Source organism: Somniosus microcephalus, chromosome 13 (assembly GCF_052327205.1).
Source record: "Somniosus microcephalus isolate GS21.2 chromosome 13, FLI_Smic_1.0, whole genome shotgun sequence".
Lineage (NCBI taxonomy): Eukaryota > Metazoa > Chordata > Chondrichthyes > Squaliformes > Somniosidae > Somniosus > Somniosus microcephalus.
The window spans coordinates 155,899,537-155,920,241 of NC_140999.1; the positions used below are offsets into that span (position 1 = coordinate 155,899,537).

The 20,705-nt window shown below is 42.6% G+C and overlaps 1 protein-coding gene across 1 annotated transcript in view; it reads right to left on the minus strand.

The window, feature by feature from the left end:
* ptgis (prostaglandin I2 (prostacyclin) synthase) overlaps positions 1 to 20,705 on the minus strand; it is a 92,279-nt gene that overhangs the window by 23,622 nt on the left and 47,952 nt on the right. The window contains exons 3-6 of the mRNA XM_086005410.1: positions 19,304 to 19,482; positions 12,374 to 12,517; positions 9,542 to 9,696; positions 9,142 to 9,323 (exon numbers count right to left, since the gene is read on the minus strand). Coding sequence (XP_085861536.1) covers positions 9,142 to 9,323; positions 9,542 to 9,696; positions 12,374 to 12,517; positions 19,304 to 19,482 — 660 coding nt within the window. The remainder of the gene's footprint in view (positions 1 to 9,141; positions 9,324 to 9,541; positions 9,697 to 12,373; positions 12,518 to 19,303; positions 19,483 to 20,705) is intronic.

Here is a 20,705-nt window from a genome sequence, read left to right on the forward strand (position 1 = left end):
AGATAAAATGTGTGTATTTTGTTACAAATAGAGAACAGAGGAAATCTTCCCTCCCCTTCTCAACCATTTGTGTGTAAACGCAACTCCTCAATACAGAGTCAATACAGTCCTCCATCAATGCCAACATGCTCACTGCTTAAATAACAAAATGTTCCTAAGAAGTAGGGGAAAAAAGTGAATGTTCCATTTAATCAATATGGGGAGAATTTCCATGAGGTTTTCCCAAGCTCCCATTGTAACTTCAGCAGAAGATTGGTGGAAATCCTGGAGAAATGGCTCCGGGAGGAGGGGTGGGGGGAGGGGGTGGGGTGGGTGTGGTGGTGGTGGTTCTGCTGATCTTTGCTGACATAAACGGTGGTAGATTGGGTGAACAGCTGCAGAAATTCTTACTATATATATAAAGAACCTACATTTATATAGTGCACTTTACGACCTCAGCATATCCCTGTGCACTTCACAGCCAATTAAATAATTTTGAAATGAGTGTAGTTGTGGTTGTAATATAGGGAAAGACAGCAGCAAGGTCTGACAAACAGCAATGAAAAAAATGACCAGCTAATCTATTTGTAGTGATGTTAGTTGAGGGATAAATGTTAGCCAAAACAACTCTCCTACTCTTGCTTCAGATAATGCTTGGAGTTTTTTTATATTCACCTGAGGGGGGGTGGCAGAGGCTCCATCTAATCTTTCATCTGAAAGACAGAACCTTTAACCATGCAACACTTCCCCAGCACTGCACTGAGGTGTCAGGTTAGATTATGTCAAAGGCTGACACCTGATAGGTGTTAGAAATTAATGAAATTGTTTCAGAAGGGTATGGGGTCCAGGAAATAAAAGTGCTTATCATTAGAATGGACATCAACAGGTGAAAATAAGTTGAAGCTGCTGTACATGCACAGGCATAGACTGCAGCTTTATTGATAACAATTACAGCTGCTCGGTAGAATCAGTAGGAGTAATGCATGTGGTCAGTTTACCCCTGAATCAGGAATCTCCCAGTGACACAAATTTAAAAAAAACTATCACCCCATCAACATTCCCTGCCCACCTGCAACAATACAGAGGTACTGTAGCCCATGACAGTTTATCATAGATGTGACTGTGCACACACAGCCAGAGAGTAAAAGGGAAAATCAATTTTTTAAAAACCTGGCTGGTTTTCATTTTTTTACTAAAACTGAATACTTACAATCTTTATCTATTTTCTGCAGATACTTAGAAAATGTATATGGTATCTAACACAAAAAAAATCAATGAATTGTGTCCTTGGATTTTATATTTTTATCCTTTGTGTGTTAGAATAGAAACAACAATTCAAATCACTAAAAAAAACTTATACCCAGAGGAAATGTGAATACATAATGCGGATAATAACAGACAAACTGTCATGTACAATATCTGATAGCAACTCTGCGTTATCTTCTGAGAATGCAGCACCATGGTCAAGGACACACATATCTATTCCACAAGACTTTAAAGCTTCACCTAGTGGTTATGAGACAGTACTGCAAATATAGAAGCAAGCCCTTCAGTTTCCTTACATTGAACTAGGCAGAGGATGAATCAGAGACTGCTATTTTTTTCTCCCAAGTGATCAGATCAAGACAAAAATAACTTTTTAATAAGATACCACTCAAAGGAGAATAATAGCACTTTTCACAGCATGAGTGAAGAGTCAAAAATGACTTGTATTAAGATAACCACTTACTGCATCTCTCAGACATATCCCAAGAACTTCACACAATTAATTACTTTGAAGTGCAGTGACTCTTGTTATAGAAGCCAGCAGACTTGTCCTTTTAGAAACAAGAAGATCCCACAAACAGCAGGGCGATGAATGACCAGTTAATCTGTTTTTATTTGGTGTCATTGATTGGAGGGGAAACGTTGGCCAGGACACAAAATAGAGCTCCTTGCTCTTCTCAGCCAAAAAAGATGGTTGTGATTATTGAAATCAATTAGCAAACCCAGCTGCTGCTGGGAACTCAGTGAGACAACATTGTTTCCTGTACTTGTAACTTGCTCGGAACAACAAACTAAAAAGGTTGCGTGTTTACTTAGGCTTTAACACCTCGCCTTTTATTTTGCACCATCTGGTCCCTGGTTGCTAAGAGCTATTGTTATTTTTGTACTGCTCTTCCACATAACTTTTCCTGCAGCCATTTCTATTAAATGACAATTTACTTTACTGATGTTGCTCATTTGAATTCCAAAAATCAGGTTCTAAATGCTGCTAAATGTTAGAAAGACAAGGGAGTGAATATTTTATATCCTAATATAATAAATATGTTAAGACAGAATTAATAAGCTAATGTTGGGAGGTGAGGGTCCCAGTGCAGGTCCTTGCTTGCCAGGACCGTGGATTAGAAGATTGGATGGGTGATCGGCCAATTTGGAATGCTGTGAGTTGGGCACTGATTTGTACTCCTAGTGAGTGAAGCACCACACTGGTAGCCTTGCCTCACAACATTTACCTTATTGCTCATTGGTAGTTTAAAAATTATGCATTTCAATATAAATAAGATAGAATTACCAGCAGCAAGAGATGGATTTTTTTATGCAGGCTCCCAAAAAGAATAATGCTCCATTACAGGGAAATATAGGTTTTGTGAAATATTGATTTGCCAATAATAGCAAGTGGGGCTAAGCTTTCAAGTGTTAACCTTGGCTCAGTGGTCGTACCCTCAACTCTGAGTCAGAGGGTTGTGGGTTTAAGCCACACTCCAGGGACTGAAGTATATAATCTAGACTGGCACTTGAGTGTGGCACTGAAGGATTGCTGCACTATCAGAGGTGCTCTTTCTCAGGTGAGATAGTAACCCCATCTGCCCTCTCAAGCAGACATAAAAAAGATCCCATGGCACTATTTGAAGAAGAACAAGGATGTTCTCCAAGTGTCTTGGCCAATATTACACTTCAACCAGCACCACCATAATAGATTATCTGGTTATTTATCTCATTTCTGTTTGTGGGACTTTGTGTACAAATTGTTCCCCTACATTATAACAGTAACTATTCAAAAGTACTTCATTGATAGGAAGTTTTTTGGGACTCCAGAGGTTGTGAAAAGTGCTATAATAAATGTAAGCTCCTTTTTGCTACAAGGCAGTATGACCTTACTTAGTAAAATAACAACATAGGAACAAAAGTAGACCATTCAGCCCCTTCAGCATTCAATGAGAACATGGCTGATCTGTATCTTAATTCCATTTACCTGCCTTGGTTCCATATCCCTTAATACCATTACCTAACAAAAATCTATCAATCTCAGTTTTGACATTTTCAATTAACACCCCAGCCTCAACAGATTTTGAGGGAGAGAGTTCCAGATTTCCACTACCCTTTGTGTGAAGAAATACTTCCTGACAACACCCCTGAACAGCCTAGCCCTAATTTTAAGATTATACCCACTTGTTCTGAACTCCCCCACTTGACAAATCCTTTAATTATCTTAAAAACCTCAATTAAATCCTCCCTTAATCTTCTATACTCAAAGGAATACAAGCTTAGTCTATGCAAACTGTTTTCATAATTTAGCCCTGTATTCATTCTGGTGAATCTGACCTGCAGCCCCTCCAAGGCCAATATATCCTTTGTGTCCAGAACTGTGGTACTCCAGATGTAGCCTAACCAGAGTTTTATGCAACTGTAGAATAACTTTCACCCCTTTTTATTCTAGCCTATTAGCCTTTTAATTACTCGCCCTCTGACTTTTCCTCACTCCTTCTCGGAAGACACATTCTGTTGGCTGTTTGTATTCCAGACTATCCTCTGAGATGTCACTGTGCAGGAAACCACAAGGAAATAGCCATGTTCTATGACGTTTTGACACAGTGTTTTACTGCACTGTGCATCTGTTCCAAGTTTTAAATGATTGCCTTTTCAATGTAAGCCAAAATGCAAAGTCTTCCAAGAAGCATAATGAAAATGTAGAAGACCAGATTCCCACTGCATAACACAATTTTATGCAATTTCACTTTAAATATAAAATATTGCACAATATTTTGGCGTGGAATTGCAGCTAATCACCATTAGATTTCTTTAATGGACACATCTATGGGCTCAATGTCTTTGACCGAGGTATTCTATTCTCTTATTATTTGTGTCTAAAATAGCCATAAAATGATAGAATGATAGGAGGGAAATCTTTAAAGACAAAAATGGTTTGGGATCATTTTATAATATAGGGGAATAACAGCACAGTACAATGTAATAGGATCTAGTAATTTCATGCAATCCATATTTAAAATAGCACTGGCTCCAGTCTAATCTATGCTCTTCTGAGCAGAACGGCTGCCAAGGAGCTACTCACAATATCTCACAAGGTCTTTTTAGTGTGCCAGGAAACAGCACCAGTAGGACACTCCACCAACCTGTAAAACTGCATCACTTCCAATGCAGGGCTGCACTGCGCTGGAGGTGATACCCCCAACACAAGATATACATGCAGAGGATGAGCTTCCTCAGCATGACAGAGCAGTAGTGCCAAAGGAGACTCAGGCTATCGCGCCAGGTCATCGCTGACATTTATGGATTGCTGGAGCAAGACCTGCAGCCCAGAAGAAGGGGTGGACACCCCTTACCAGTGGCTGTCAAAGTCACCCTTGCCCTCAACTTCTTCGCCTCAGGCTCCTTCCAGGCATCTGCAGCAGACATTTGCAGCATCTTGCAGTCGGCCACCCACAGATTCATCACACAGCTCACCGATACCCTCTTTAACAAGTCCGCCAATTATATCCATTTTGCCGCTCTAGCTGGCTTCCCACGGATGCAGGGAGTCATCGACTACACACATGTGGGCATCAGGGCACCCTAACAGAACCCAGTAGTATTTGTTAACCGCAAGAGCTTCCACTCCCTCAATGTGCAGCTCGTCTGCAACCATAGGAAGATTATCATCCATGTGTGCGCCAAGTTCCCTGGCTGCTGCCATGACTCGTACATCCTGCACCACTCAGCTCTTCGTTCTGCCAAACAGTCTTTCTGGCTGGCTGCTTGGAGACAAGGGCGTGTCTCATGACACCTTTGAGGAGGCCAACAAACGAGGCTGAGGGACGTTATAATCAAAGCCACATCTGGATGAGAACTGTCATAGAACAAACAATAGGCTTGCTGAAAATGCACTTCAGATGCCTCGACAGATCTGGAGGAGCCCTTCAGTACACACCAGCCATGGTGTCCAGAATAGTCGTGGTCTGCTGCGCCCTGCACAACATAGCACAGCAGTGAGGATTAGCACTGGATGAGGAAGACAGCGCAGCGCGCACAGCCTCATCAGAGGAGGATGAGGAGGAGCACCATGAGGTTGAAAACGAGGATGACGAAGACCTGGAGGAGCCGGCGGTGCCATTGTGACCAGTACATGAGCATATTGCTGCCCGTCACACCAGGGATGCCCTAATCAATGCCAGACTTAACTAGTTTTATGCAGTTCAGACATGTGGCTGCCACAGGTATGCGCAGGTTGGCATCATCCCACACCAACACCATAGAGCAGTCAAACAATGACTAGTCCCTTGTTTTCACTCCCACCACCATTGCTGGATGTGAAATGAGCCCCGACCGTTCACTCTGTCACTTCCGTTTGAGCACACACATTTGGCAAAGTGTGACAAATAAATGATTGATTACAATTATTTCATATAATATAAAGAGGACAGTGATAATGAAAAAGACACTTGAGTGACTACCTTTGTGACTATTTGCGTGGGATCTTTCTTTTCCGGGAGCTTCTAGGTGGTGCTACCCTGTGGCTTCAGCAGAGGTAGAGGCAGCCTCCTCACCTCCCTGTTGCACCTGCTTAGATGCCTTTGGTGGTTGTCCTCTCCTACAAAGGACTTCTATGAGCCTCTGGTTTCTCTCCTCCATAGATGCCCATCTATCCTCCATAGATGCCCATCTATTTTGAAGTGAAACCATGTTCTCATGAGACTGGCGCAGTGTTTCCTCTATGCAGGTGGCCATCCTATTCATGGAGGAAGCTATAGTTGCCAGTGACTGTGCCATGGTGGTGCTCATGTTGGAGAAGAACTCCTCCATTCTCTGCACACTGGTAGTCACTGCAGTGGCAAAACCAGTCAGGGAATCCTGAACTTGTTCATGGATGGTCCCCGAGGCTCAGTGTCTGCATGCAGCTGAGCAGAGCTAGGAGACTCCTGCGCCCTCCGATGAGGAGTCTCCACTGCTGTCACTGTCTCCACCATCTGTACTTGCTCACTTGTGATCTGTGAGACACCAGGGGCTGGATCTTAGCAACCTCAGCAGGTCTGTGGCGGGTGCCGACCCCGCAGCTGTCTGGATCCCAGCCTCCGACATGATTTTACGTTAATAGGGCTTGTTAAGCCCGCCCTACGAGGTTCCCGGCCAATTAAAAGGAAGCGGGTCTGATGACATCATTTGATGACATATCATCAGCCGGTTTCCTTAATGCTGAGAGGATGTTTCCCCTCGAGGGCGAATCTAGAACAAGGGGGCATAGTTTCAGAATAAGGGGCCGCCCATTTAAGATGGAGAGTGAAGTAGTTGACTCAGAGACTAGGGTCCTGAATTTAAATAAAGGAAACTACAATGGTATGAGGCGCGAGTTGGGAAGGATTGATTGGGGGAATGTTACTCAAAAGGTTGATGGTGGATAGGCAATGGCAAACATTCAAAGATCGCATGGATGAACTACAGAATTTGTTCATCCCTGTTTGGCATAAAAATAAAACAAAAAAGGTGACTCAACCATGGCTAACAAGGGAAATTAGGGATAGCATAAGATCCAAGGAGAGGACATATAAATTGGCCAGAAAAAGCAGTAAACCTGAGGACTGGGAGCAGTTTAGGATCCAGCAAAGGAGGACAAAGGGATTAATTAGGAGGGGGGAAATAGAGTATGAGAGTAAGCTTTCAGGGAACATAAAAACTGACTGTAAAAGCTTTTATAGATATGTGAAGAGAAAAAGATTGGTGAAGTCAAGCATAGGTCCCTTGCAGTCAGAATCAGAGGAATTTATAATGGGGAACAAAGAAATGGCAGAACAATTAAATACATACTTTGGTTCTGTCTTCACAAAGGAGGACACAAATAACCTCCCAGAGATGTCGGGGAACATAGGGTCTAATGAGAGGGAGGAACTGAAAGAAATCAGTATTTGTAGGGAAATGGTGTTGGGGAAATTGATGGGATTGAAGGCCGATAAATCCCCAGGGCCTGATAATCTACATCCTAGGGTACTTAAGGAAGTGGCCCCAGAAATAGTAGATGCATTGCTGGTCATCTTCCAAAATTCGATAGACTCTGGAACAGTTCCCATGGATTGGAGGGTAGCAAATGTTACCCCACTATTCAAAAAAGGTGGTAGAGAGCAAACGGGGAATTATAGACCGGTAAGCCTGACATCGGTAGTGGGGAAAATGCTAGAGTCCATTATAAAAGATGTAATAGCAGAGCACTTGGAAAGCAGTGACAGGATCGGACAAAGTCAACATGGATTTACAAAAGGTAAATCGTGCTTGACTAATCTACTGGAATTTTTTGAGGATGTAACTGGTAGAATAGATAAGGGAGAACCAGTGGATGTGGTGTATTTGGACTTTCAGAAGGCTTTCGATAAGGTCCCGCATAAGAGATTAGCGTGTAAAGTTAAGGCACATGGGATTGGGGGCAAGGTACTGACTTGGATAAAGAACTGGTTGGCAGACAGGAAGCAAAGAGTTGGAATAAATGGCTCTTTTTCCGAGTGGCAGGCAGTGACTAGTGGGGTACCGTAGGGATCGGTCCTAGGACCCCAGCTATTCACAATATATATAAATGATCTAGATGAGGGAACTAGATGTAATATCTCCAAGTTTGCAGATGACACAAAGCTGGGTGGGCATGTGTGCTGTGAGGAGGATGCCAAGAAACTCCAGTATGATTTGGACAGGTTGGGTGATTGGGCAGAAGCATGGCAGATGCAGCATAATGCGGATATATGCGAGGTTATCCACTTTGGTGGCAAAAACAGGAAGGCAGATTATTATCTGAACGGCAATAGATTGGGAGAGGGGGAAGTGCAACGAGACCTGGGTGTCCTTGTGCACCAGTCACTGAAGGTAAACATGCGGTTAAGAAGGCAAATGGTATGTTGGCCTTCATAACGAGAGGGTTTGAGTACAAGAACAAGGATGTCTTGCTGCAATTGTACAGGGCCTTGGTGAGACCACACCTTGAGTATTGTGTGCAGTGTTGTTCGCCTTATCTGAGGAAGGATGTTCTTGCCATGGAGGGAGTGCAGCGAAGATTCACCAGGCTGATACCTGGGATGGCAGGATAGACGTATGAGGAGAGATTGGGTCGATTGAGCTTATACTCGCTGGAGTTTAGAAGAATGAGAGGGGATCTCATTGAAACTTATAAAATTCTAACAGGACTGGACAGACTTGATGCAGGAAGGATGTTCCCGATGGCCGGGGAGTCCAGAACCAGGGGTCACAGTCTAAGGATAAGGAGTAAGCCATTTAGGACAGAGATGAGGAGGAATTTCTTCACCCAGAGAGTGGTGAACCTGTGGAATTCTCTACCACAGAAGGCAGTGGAGGCCAATTCATTAAATATATTCAAGAAGGAGTTGGATATATTTCTTAAGGCTAAAGGGATCAAGGGATATGGGGAGAAGGCAGGGACAGGGTACTGAATTTGGATGATCAGCCATGATCTCATTGAATGGCGGAGCAGGCTCGAGGGGCCGAATGGCCTACTCCTGCTCCTATTTCTTATGTTGTCATGTTCTTATGTAGATGGTCATCCATTAATAATCTATTTAAAATGTGCGCCCTTATTGTATAGCCTTAAAAACACCGATACAAGAAAGTTTCAATCTATGTGTATTTAGGGGGCAAAGTACATTCAACAGAACTCAGTGAAAACAATTTACTGTGTTGGATATAGCTGTCGCATGGATACTAGAAGTAATGGCTTATCAATAAATTCATCTGTTGAAATATTAAGTGACTTAGATATCTTACATATATATATAAATGTAAAGATTTAAAAATGCTATTACTGCATATGTTGAGGATGGAGATATTCTGGGCAGATAGCATGCTATTCAAATCTAAGCGTAGGTTTGTAGCAGTGAAAGGGATATCCTGCTGCAGACTGCAGGGATTCCTTACCTGTGTGGCCCACAGCTGTAGTACCATTGCTCGGGCCTGCATGTCATTATGCAAGCCCAGATTCTGAAGGTGGTTGATGTAGCTTTCAAGCCAGTTGCTTCTGTTCACTTTTGCATTTAAATTCTCCACAGACAACAACTGCCATAGGTGTTCCTTCACCAAGGCAGCCTCCTTCCTCTCATCTACCAAGAGTAAAATGAATAATTTGTTTAATAACCTGCTGTAATTTGTAATAATTAAAGATGATTTCAATGTATGAAACTATTACGATGGTCAACAATTATAAGTGACAGCTTATTAGATCTGTAATTCTAATATAATTTGTTTCAAGTTATTTTTCCTTCAGCATCATTACACGTCTGATTAATATGACACAGATGATTTACTAATGGTGACTCACCAGCAGATAGTGTTGAGCGGGCTAGTTTCATCAAGAGCTGGTCTAGTCTCTTGTATACATTATAGAGTTCTGCTGAATGAATTGCATCTTTAATTTTTGATGTTTGCTCATTATTTTGTGCAGCTTCATTTCCATACAGCGTAAGATATCCTGCCCTAATTAAACAAGGAAAAATAACATTACATATGCTGGTCATAATTTCAGGTGCTGATTGTCGACAAGAAAATTAACCTTCTTTCCTAAATGATTTTAAATCTCCTTTGGAATCAATCATGGACATTTCATTTTCAAATGACATTGCTCACATGTACTAGTCATAAGGTCATTTATTTCCTGTTATTCATAAATCCAAGTACATCTTCACAGCCTACAATGCAAGGGTATATTTTCTGATTGTCACCACTAGTGGAACAGACAGTTGAAAATTGGGCAGAAAACCCAATCTACCGTGGGCCACGATTAGAGTTCAGGAGGGGTTGAGTGTCATAAGTGGGCAGATGAAGCTCTCGTTGAAAAGGAGCAGAAGTTTTCTTACAATCTTAAACTCATTGGTAATGATATTTAGATAAACTCACACACGATTTCCCATGATTTTTGCTGTGTTAACCTCATTTATATAAAGCAGGCCTTTTGGGAGTGTCATTCAACACTAACAGGGAGTGAGCATTTAAAAGGAGATCTGTGATTTCGTTGGACTGCACGGTGAAACTCAGTTTAGTGGAGATTTATAGGATAAGGATTATCGGTGCACTTATTGTACCATGTTGTTTTTCTAGATACTCATACAACAGGTTTGGCCAAGATACTTTTAGTTAAATCACTTATAATTTACAACATGGGCCTGCAATGGGAATCCTACTATTTCTGTATTATTTGGAGGAAGAAAAAGAGGAATGCCCCATTGTTATCTGTATCTACAGGCAGAGTCAAACCTCCCTTGGTATGTCTGAGGAAAGCTGTCTTCATAGTTATGCTTCACTTGAGAGGCAGTGACAGCAGTGGGATTGCCTGGAAACTGACCTCCAGTCAATCGCCATCACAGAGAGAGCACTGTGAGTGGCTGTCAAGGTCATCACAGCCCTGAACTTTTATTTTCAGTTTAGGGCAGTTCACAGTGCTGGGATTTCTTGAGTACAAAAAAGAATGCTTCTAAAAGATCAAGATTACTTTCTAGGCCCCTGGCTCATTATACCGCTGAAAAAGCCATGAATAGCAGCAGAGCGCAATTACATTGAGACCCATATAGCTACTAAGATTATCATTGAACACGTGACAGGCATCGTGAAGGATCTTTGCAGATGCATAATACAGCTCCAAGTTTACTGTTATCTGCTACATACTGTAAAATGTTGTTATCCAATGAAACATAACCATGCAGGAGGAAGACAAATACTTGCAGTCAGAAGCTTATAACAAGTAACATGCAGTGTAGGTGTGTGTCCCTTTAATGCTACAGTGTAATTGCTATGTATGCTTGATTTTCATGTTCTAGCCAGTTACAGGTCAGACTAGCTTTTTTTAAAGTACTTATTAACGTCACGGCTAATTTTTAAGTCAAGGCTGTGGAAATAAGCTAAATTGTTTTTTAGTCAGAAGATTTTGCAAATTAGGAAGTCCCTGTTAGTTTCAGGTGTATGTCAGAAGCAGCCAGCGTTAAATAACAATCTCCTTTCTTTTTTGTCACATCTACAACAAAGTGTGACGTCTCCAGTGTGACATCTGGAGTGTGGCATCTCGAGTAAGTGTGATATCTGCATGTGCTGATATACCATTTTAAATATTTTATACTTGTGGATCACCCGTGATGTTGCTCATATTAAATTGGATGATATGCTTTTCTATATAACAGCACGCGTGCAATGCATTATTTTGATACTAAGCTGATGCTGTGTTGTTTGGTATGGGGACTTTGGAGTATTTAATTGGCTGTAAAGCACTTTGGGATGTCCTGAGGTCATGCAAAGCGCTATATAAATGCAAGTTCTTTCTTTTTTCTTTCTCAGCATAGACCTAGTTCGAATTTGGGAACAAGATGGTCTGTACGACTCAACTACTCATTGATTTGAACCAGTAAGCCTGAAGGGTGCCTGTAATAATTAATTAAATTGAAGTTTTAAAAGTTCTACCGATTCAGCATTGGCAGGATTCTAACCTGAGACATTCTAGTCTCAATACCACATCAGCTAGTGCATTTTACTATCATTTTTACACCATTATTTTACATTCTGCTTAGTTTCTACAGGAAACTCTCTTTTAACTGGCACCTAAAAAAAATCCGGAAATCTCTCTTAACCGGCAAAATTCAGGAGTAGGTTCAGGTAAGTTTTACTATATATTAGTGGCCGTGTAACCGGGGTTCCTGGATCTGTGGCCGTGTAACCGGGGTTCCTGCACCTGTTGCCGTGCAACAGGGACTCCTGGATCTGTGGCCGTGTAACCGGGACTCCTGCACAAGTGCCGTGTAACCGGGGCTCCTGCATCTGTGGCCGTGTACGGGGCTCTCGTACCTTGGTAAGTATACCTCTCTGTAATCCGGACTTTTTGATCAACCGGCACCACGCCGGTCCCGTCGGTGCCAGATAAAAAAGAGTTTCCTGTAAATACTATAATATCAACACATTGGTAGTTACTGCTAAACAATAAAGTCTCCTACAAAGTACTTATATCAGATGACAAAACTTTTTTGAAAGACTAGTCTAATTTGTACGTACAATTACTTCTCTCTCTCTGTGAGAAATTACTTTGATATTGAAAAAGGCTTACACCGTAAGCTCATACTCTGGAGTTCAGAGTAAAATCCACATAAGCGCAGAAACCTCATTAAAACACTACCTGAACATAGCATCATAACAGAAGTTGAATAACCCTTCTTCCTTCCAGGCGTTCTTTGCTCCATTTTCATCAGCCAGTAAAATTGTTTTAAGATTAGACAGAATTGCCTGTGTCAGCGAAGAAAGGTTTTTCCCTTGGAGTTGCCTTACATAAACAAAAATAACCAGCATTAACATTCACAAAATGCCTTTATGTTCATCATTTAGAGATTCCAGGTCAAGCATTAACTCAATAAATAAATAATAATTTTCCAGGGTTATAACTCTTAAATGTGTTATAAATGAACTTTTTTTGTTTGTAGGCCTGTTTTAAAAACCATAGATGTGAGGTTACAAGTGGCCAAGAGAAATTTTGAAAAAGAGCTGTGGGTGCACCAGTATCTTTCTTATAACCATTAGCCTTCTTGTAATCTTTATAAAGCAATATTTTCACTGATTAAAACTGCTTATAGGGATGCCACTACATAATTGTTTGTTATTTTAAGGTGCTTTATACTACAACTGTAGCCTCTGTAATTTTGCTTCACACTGATGCAGTTATAGTGGCATCAGAGCAAAGTAGAGATTCCCAGGGGAATAATCTTATTCCACTTCAGTTTGAAGCTCTCCTTACCACCCAATTTACACTATATGGGCAGGATTTTCATTGGGCCGTGGAGGCGGAATTGGAGGCATGTGGGGGGTTAAAATCCCGAAATTGGGGGGCATGAACCCATCCCGCCCCCAACCTGCCTCCATGCATTCGTAGATTTTTTACAGGTCGGAGGCTTCTGCCCACGGGTAGGCTCTGATCACATGTCAGGCCCAATGTACTTTTATTGAATAATTCCTGTGCCCGAAGGAGCAATTGATGTCTGCTACAAATAGAACTCAGAAGCTTATTAAACTCAGTCTGAAGTAAACTAGATTGTCAAATGTCCCAAACATACATTGGTTGGATTAATGAAAACCACAGAAGATTTTCATATTTTGTTGTGATGTTATCTGCATCATGCTGGCAGGAGAAGGACAAGGAGATCTTAAACAACTGTGAAGCTGAGGTAAACAGACATTTTGTAAATAACTGTAATACAGGTGTTGGGAACCAGATTGAACCAGAATTTCAAAGACACAGTTGCCGTGCAGAGTAGTATGCAACTGCCAGAGTGGTTTTGACTTTACTGTTCACTGCAATCTCATTATTTTTTTTTTAAAGTGGCTTCATGAGCAGCTAATATTTGGGGGAGAAGTGGTAATTTCCCCTTTATGTTCAACTTCTCAGGAATAAAACAAATTCCTTAATGTAACAGAATGCTTTTCTATGTATCGTATAGAATCATTGGCCCCGATAATAACCCAGAGGTGGGCTCTGGGTTATCAATGACACCCTGCACCTGTGGGAAGCCAGCCAGAGACGCAAACCCGAGTGCCTGCACATTCTGACTAGTGTCATTACAGACGAAGTTGAGATAATTGCTGGCCTGGCAAACACCCCATCAGTGACCTGCCTTATGCATTTATGTGCAGCCGACTGGGAGATCCTGAGTACATCTCCGGTAGCGCCTTGGAAGGAGCCGGAGGCAAAAAAGTTGAGGGCGGTGATCACTTACACAGCCATTGGTAATGCATGACCACCAGGCCCAGCAGGGAGCAGGTCTTCTTCTAGGAGGCCACAGATATCTGCCACCACCTAAGGTGACACACACAGTGATGTGCCTCAATAATCCCGAGACTCGATGTTAGCGAAACAAAACAAGGCTTTTATTAACTTAGAAGATAACACGCAGTGGAGAGAGGTATCTTCCATCTGGAGCTCTGCAGTACTGGATATGAGGCCAGACTGAGCTGGCTTACATAGAGGCCAGGTATGGGCGGAGCCCTACACACAACACATTCCATACATTCCAATATACAATACAATGGTGAGGAGAAACCTGAAACCAACCACAGTCACAGGCAATACAATGGTGAGGGGAAACCTGAAACCAACCACAGTCACAGGCAGTGATGAATGGAATATTTCATCACACACAGCCTCTGGAAGCATTGCTCTTCCGAGAGGTCAAGGAAGCTGAGCCTCTGCCTGTACACCCTGTTATATGGGTAATGCCTCCTGCGAGCTCAACCACTCTGCTGCTCTCCTCTCTGCTGCTGACCACCTGCAGGCCTCTCTACAGCAGGCTGTTGATGGCCAACTTGCTCCTCATCCAAGGTCCAATCTAAGGTCACCATGGCACCACCCATCCTGACCTTGGGTCTCAATACCTCTAAAGTGCACAGCTTAGCCTCTCAACACAATTCTCTCAACAAACCCTTTCCCACAGGGGTGTAAGAAAGCAGCTGTGAGCACTGAGTATTTGTTGATGTCCGTATGCCTGACATTTAATGAGCCCCATGAATTGCCATTCAGTCTTCTCGTCCTTGTTTCAATGGCGAGTTTCAGGAAGCCCAGGAAATTCGTGCATGTCATGTTAAATTTAAATTCCAGTGAAAATCTCGTTCAAATTTCCTATTTTAAATATTATAAGCATTAACTCACCTCTCCGGAGGGGGTTACGCAAATGCATCAAAACGCATCCGCGTTAAACCTGGAAATTGGCGCATTGGAGCCAGCTTCTGGACACACTGACATTTTCACTGATTTTAACGACCCTCCCGAACCCAAACCCACACGCTCTTTACTGTTAAAATGCCTCACATTGTTTTTTTTACTAACAGTTTCCTTACCACTTGAGAGGGAAACGATGTAGGGATCTCTCCAATGACAATAACACCACTATTGAATATCCACCTCATAGTTTTGTGTTCCGGAACAGTTTAACTCTAGCTCGCAATACCAACTGATCCTCCAGCTTGAGAAAAGTAACTTAAAATGAAAAATTGAACTTTTGAGCTCTCCTGAACTTTCAGAGCACTTGTCTCATCCTGTTACAAGAAATAAGAATTGGAGCAGGAGTGGGCCATTCGGCTCCTCGAGCTTGCTCTGTTATGGATCAGTAATATGGAGAATCCCACATTCCTACACATTCTAGATATTACTGTGAATTAAAGTTCACCCAGTAACATTTATTTCATAGCTGCCGCTCCACAGAACAAAGACACGCCAAAATCAAGTGAGGGTCTCCAGGCAGATGACTAACATGGGAAACAGGAAATAAGGCTGAATCTGTAGCTCACTTACTCCCCCTTATGACTGGAGAAGGATAGTGAAGAGAAGCCTGTCTGTGAAAGGGAAAAACTGCCTTGGTGGTACATAATCATCTTATTAAAGAAATACTGACATGTGCCAACAGAGTGTTGTGCAGCCTCATTCATTGATCCTCATGATAAATTAATACATTTTAAAATCCCATCATTTTAGAAAAATAATCTTCAGCTCCATATTTTAATCATCCGTATAATAGAATTGAAAGGAATACCACAAGTAAATCTGTCCATGAGTTAGCTTTATTCAATTTTAATTTATTAAATATTTTGTTAGCTTCTAATGCTGTGGGATATGAGCATAAGAATGTTTAATAAGTCTGTCTGATAACTCATTTAAAATAAATGGGTTAGCACCTCCACCATCATAATAACTCTCCATTGGTTGGAATCATACCTAGCACAAAGGAAGTTGGCTGTGGTTGTTGGAGGTCATTCATCTCAATCACATGACAGCACTGCAGGAGTTCCTCAGGGCAGTGTCCTAGGCCCAACCATCTTCAGCTGTTTCATCAATGGCCTTCCCTCCATCATAAGGTCAGAAGTGGGGATGTTCGCTGATGATTGCACACTGTTCAGCACCATTCGAGACTCGTCAGATATTGACGTAGTCCGTGTCCATATGCAGCAAGACCTGGACAACATTCAGACTTGGGCTGACAAGTGGCAAGTAACATTCGCACCAAACAAGTGCCAGGCAATGACCATCTCCAACAAGCGAGACTCTAACCATCTCCCCTTGACATTCAATGGCATTACCATCGCTGAATCCCCCACTATCAACATCCTGGGGGTTACCATTGATCAGAAACTGAACTGGACCAGCCATATAAATACTGTGGCTACAAGAGCAGGCCAGAGGCTGGGAATTCTGCGGCGAGTGTCTCACCTCCTGACTCCCCAAAGCCTTTCCACCATCTACAAGGCACAAGTCAGGAGTGTGATGGAATACTCTCCACTTGCCTGGATGAGTGCAGCTCCAACAACACTCAAGAAGCTCGACACCATTCAGGATAAAGCAGCCCGCTTGATTGGCACTCCATCCACCACCTTCAACATTCACTCCCTCCACCACCGGCGCACTGTGGCTGCAGTGTGTACCATCTACAAGATGCACTGCAGCAACTCACCAAAGCTCCTTCAACAGCACTTTCCAAACCCGCGACCTCTACCACTTAGAAGGACAAGGGCAGCAGACGCATGGGAACATCACCACCTACAAGTTCCCCTCCAAGCCACACACCATCCTGACTTGGACCTGTATCGCCGATCCTTCACTGTCGCTGGGCCAAAATCCTGGAACTCCCTTCCTAACAGCATTGTGGGTGTACCTACACCATATGGACTGCAGCGGTTCAAGAAAGTGGCTCACCACCATCTTCTCAAGGGCAATTAGGGATGGGCACTAAATGCAGGCCTAGCCAGCGACGCCTACATCCCATCAATGAATAAAAAAATAAAAAAATGCAGCTTTTCCAAGACACATTGGGCTCGATTTTGTCAATGGGGAGTTTTTGGAGGCGGGACTCCCACTTTTTGGGTTGTAGTTCCGCCTCCATCGACTTGTGGCCAACCCACGCTATTTTCCCTTGATTGACCCAGCGGGCTCAGCAGGCCAATTAAGGGACACCTGGTTACTGGTGACATCAGCGATTGACATTTCATCTGTCAAGAGCTTTTGACAGATGACAAATCAGCATTTGATAGCTCTGTGAAGCTGTCAAACACTGACAATCTATCTTCTAACTTGAGTCCTTCTACTCAAACTCAGTTAGAGAGTTCTCCAGACCAGAAAGCAGAGGCTGCAGCTTTTGACATTTCAACGGCCATTCGGCTTTCTGTGAGATGAGGGACTCCCGAGACCTGAAGGAAGGAAGCCTGCAGGAGAAAGTAAAGGTAAGTAAAACTTATTAAAACACTTTGCACTTACCTCACACACTTACCTCTGCACACATGCACCCATCACTCACCTGCACAATGGACATCTCGACCCCTCCAACCCCTGTAGACCGGCGGTCCGCCTCGCTAACTTGGCGTGGTTCAGAGCCGTCGGACAGCCCACACTTCAGGGCTAAAAATAGGGATTAGGCAAAAAACTGCCTGTTAACTACCTGTTAACAGGCAGTTAATTGGCACTAATCCCCTTCCCGCCTCGGGGAGGCGGCTCCCAGCACAGGTCGGCTACCCGCCTCCTGGGACATTGGCACGGAGGCGGGTTGCGGGTGGGATGGGTTCTTGCCCCCCGATTCTGCAATTTTCCCACCACTCCCGCCTCTAAACCCGCCTCCTCGGGGCTTGGAAAATCGAGCCCACTATGTCTGGCACTCATTAAAATTAATGACCAGAAAATGGAGGTGTTGCAATTTGGGCACGCTGACCTCTCTTCCATATTTTTTGAACAGTGTTCCTGCTGATTCCGAAGTCTCGGAAATGTTATCCTTTTTTTTTGAAGGAGTGGATAACTTATGGGTAAGTTTTCTCAAATGAAGTACTGACACAATTAGTTCCCTATTGGTCAGCTGCCTTTTGAACACTAGTAATGATGGCTATAGATAGATATATTTTGAGGGTCTCTCATGGCTTCACCAATGACAAGGGGCTCGATTTTCAGTGTGCCGTGGAGTCGGGATTGGTGGCGTGCGGGGGGTTAAATTCCAGAAATCGGGGGTCCCGACCCCATCCCGCCCCCAACCCGCCCCACACTGGGACCCGCCTCCCCGAGGCGGGAAGGGATTAGTGCCAATTAACTGCCTGTTAACAGGTAGTTAACAGGCAGTTTTTAGCCTAATCGCTATTTTTAAGCTTGAACTGTGGGATTCCCGACGACTCCAAACCACGCCAAGTTGGAGGAGTCGGGCCGTCAGGTTGAAGGGCTTGGAGGGGTCAAAATGTCGGTGTTCAGGTGAGTGATGTGTGCATGAGTGCAAAGGTAAGTGTGTTTGGTGTGTCTAAAAAGTGTAAATTACCTTTTCTTACCTTTTCAGCCTTCCTTCCTTAAGGTTCAGGGAGTCCCTTATCTCACCGGCACAGAAAGCAGAATGGCTGCGAACTGTCAAAAGTGACAGCTTGCAGCTTTCTGTGCAGGAGAGATTTCTAACTGAGTCTGTGGAGAAGAACTCATGTTAGAAGTAAGACTGTCAGTGTTTGACAGCTTCAAACAGCTGTGAAACGCTGATATTTCATCTGTCAAAATGTCTTGACAGATGAAATTTCAGTCTGTGACATCACCTGTTGCCGGGTGGCCTTTAAGTGCCCTTAACTGGGCTGCTCAACAAGGTCAATCAAGTTAAAATCGCGTGGATTGGCCGCATCGCGATGGAGGCGGGACTACAACCCCGAAAGTTGTAGTCCCGCCTCCAACCCGACTCCTGAATGAAAATCCAGCCCATGGAGTCACTGAAGTTAATTCACAAGAGTCAAAAAACAGTCTTAAGGCACGAGTGATAGAAACCATGAAAATCACCTGCAAAATATTTTTTTAACTCTATCCCTGCAAATTCAGTGCCAAGCTTAAATCATGTTTTAGAGAGTTGCATGTACTTGTAAATGATAATTGATGCAGCTTACGAATTTTTATTTGTCACTTATCTGAATTATTACTTTACTTGAAATGAAACTCATTTCCGTACAATAAAGTCATTTATTCCATCACACACTTCAGTGGAAACTATAATGGATTGATTACCATGCCATTGATTTCTTTCTTGAAATATTTATAATGTATATTAGGTGACTGCAGAATACTTACAATTTCATCAAAGCGTTTTCTTTGCTGTGATCATAGTCAGGAAACTGAAGGCTGAAGATTCTATCTGTTAAAGCTAATGAATACTTTGTAAAGTCCAGCTTTGCACTGGATTCCCACAAAACCGAATTGAATGAATGAGGATCAAATAGGAAAGTTACAAATCGTCCTGCCACTTGGACCTAAGGAAATAAAACAACAGGCTAGTGTTAGTAAGCACACATTGGGCCTGAATTTGCGGTCGGAGGCTTCCCGCTGGCGAATGCCCTGACCACTAGAAAAGTACGAACCTACCTGATGGTCTCAGAGGTTCGAACACACGCGTACGCCTGCATAAAGGCCCACGTATCCCAGGGGCGAACACGGTTCGCAAGCGCCCCTGGGATCATGTGGGCCAGGCCAACCAATCAAAAAGGGGGATCCCCATTATGCTTATGGGTGTTCCACTTACGTACAGAATCCCCATAAGCATGAATAGGAATCCCCTAAAAAACACAATTACACACCAGTTAAATAAAAATAAATCATTACATGTTCAAAATGAATTAAAATACAATTTAATTAAACATTTAAAACAGAAATTACATTTTTTGAAAAAAAAGTAAACGTTCTAAAAGGAGCTAAAAATAACCTAAACTAAATTGAAAGTTTTTTTTATGTTTAAATAATGAAAAAAAATGATTTAATTATTTATTTAAACTTTTACACTGGTAAAAGAAGGCCTTATGCCTGCTTTTACCAGGCATAAGAGTTTCATGGGCATTCACTGGGCAGTAGTTGGGCAAATAGCCCAACTCTCCGCCCGCGAATGTCCATTTCCTGGGGATGCGGTGGATCTGTCAAGCTGAAACAAGCTCAAAGCATCGCATGTGGAAAACTGGAGCTCGCGGGGCACTTACGATCGCGTATGCACCACATATGCAGTCATAGGCCCCAGAAAATTTGGGCCATTGTGGAACTCCCCATAATGAAACCCGCACAGTTTGTTCACGTGAATCTAAGTTTTGATAAAAAAGTTGGAGGTTAGATTGGATAACATGGGCGTTTATAAAATTTGTCTTCCACCACACAAACTTTTTTTCCAAAGATATAAGAGAACATTTGACAGGGCTCTAAAGCCACATGGCTTAAGTAATCGTAGATCTGTGACATTGTCTTTATTTATAATTTATATTATAAAAATTAATTTTAAGCACATTAAAAGCTTAAATAGTCCCTTCCCTTCTGTTAATATTACCCTAAAACTGTAACAAAGGGAGGTCTGTGATACTTAAAATTTTTATATTTCAGGAGTATCTACCCTTTTCATCCCAGTCACATTTGTTCATTTTTTACTGAGAAAGTATTGATATTTAGAAAATCTCCACAAGTACCATGAAAGAGGTCTATATGACAGATGGAAACT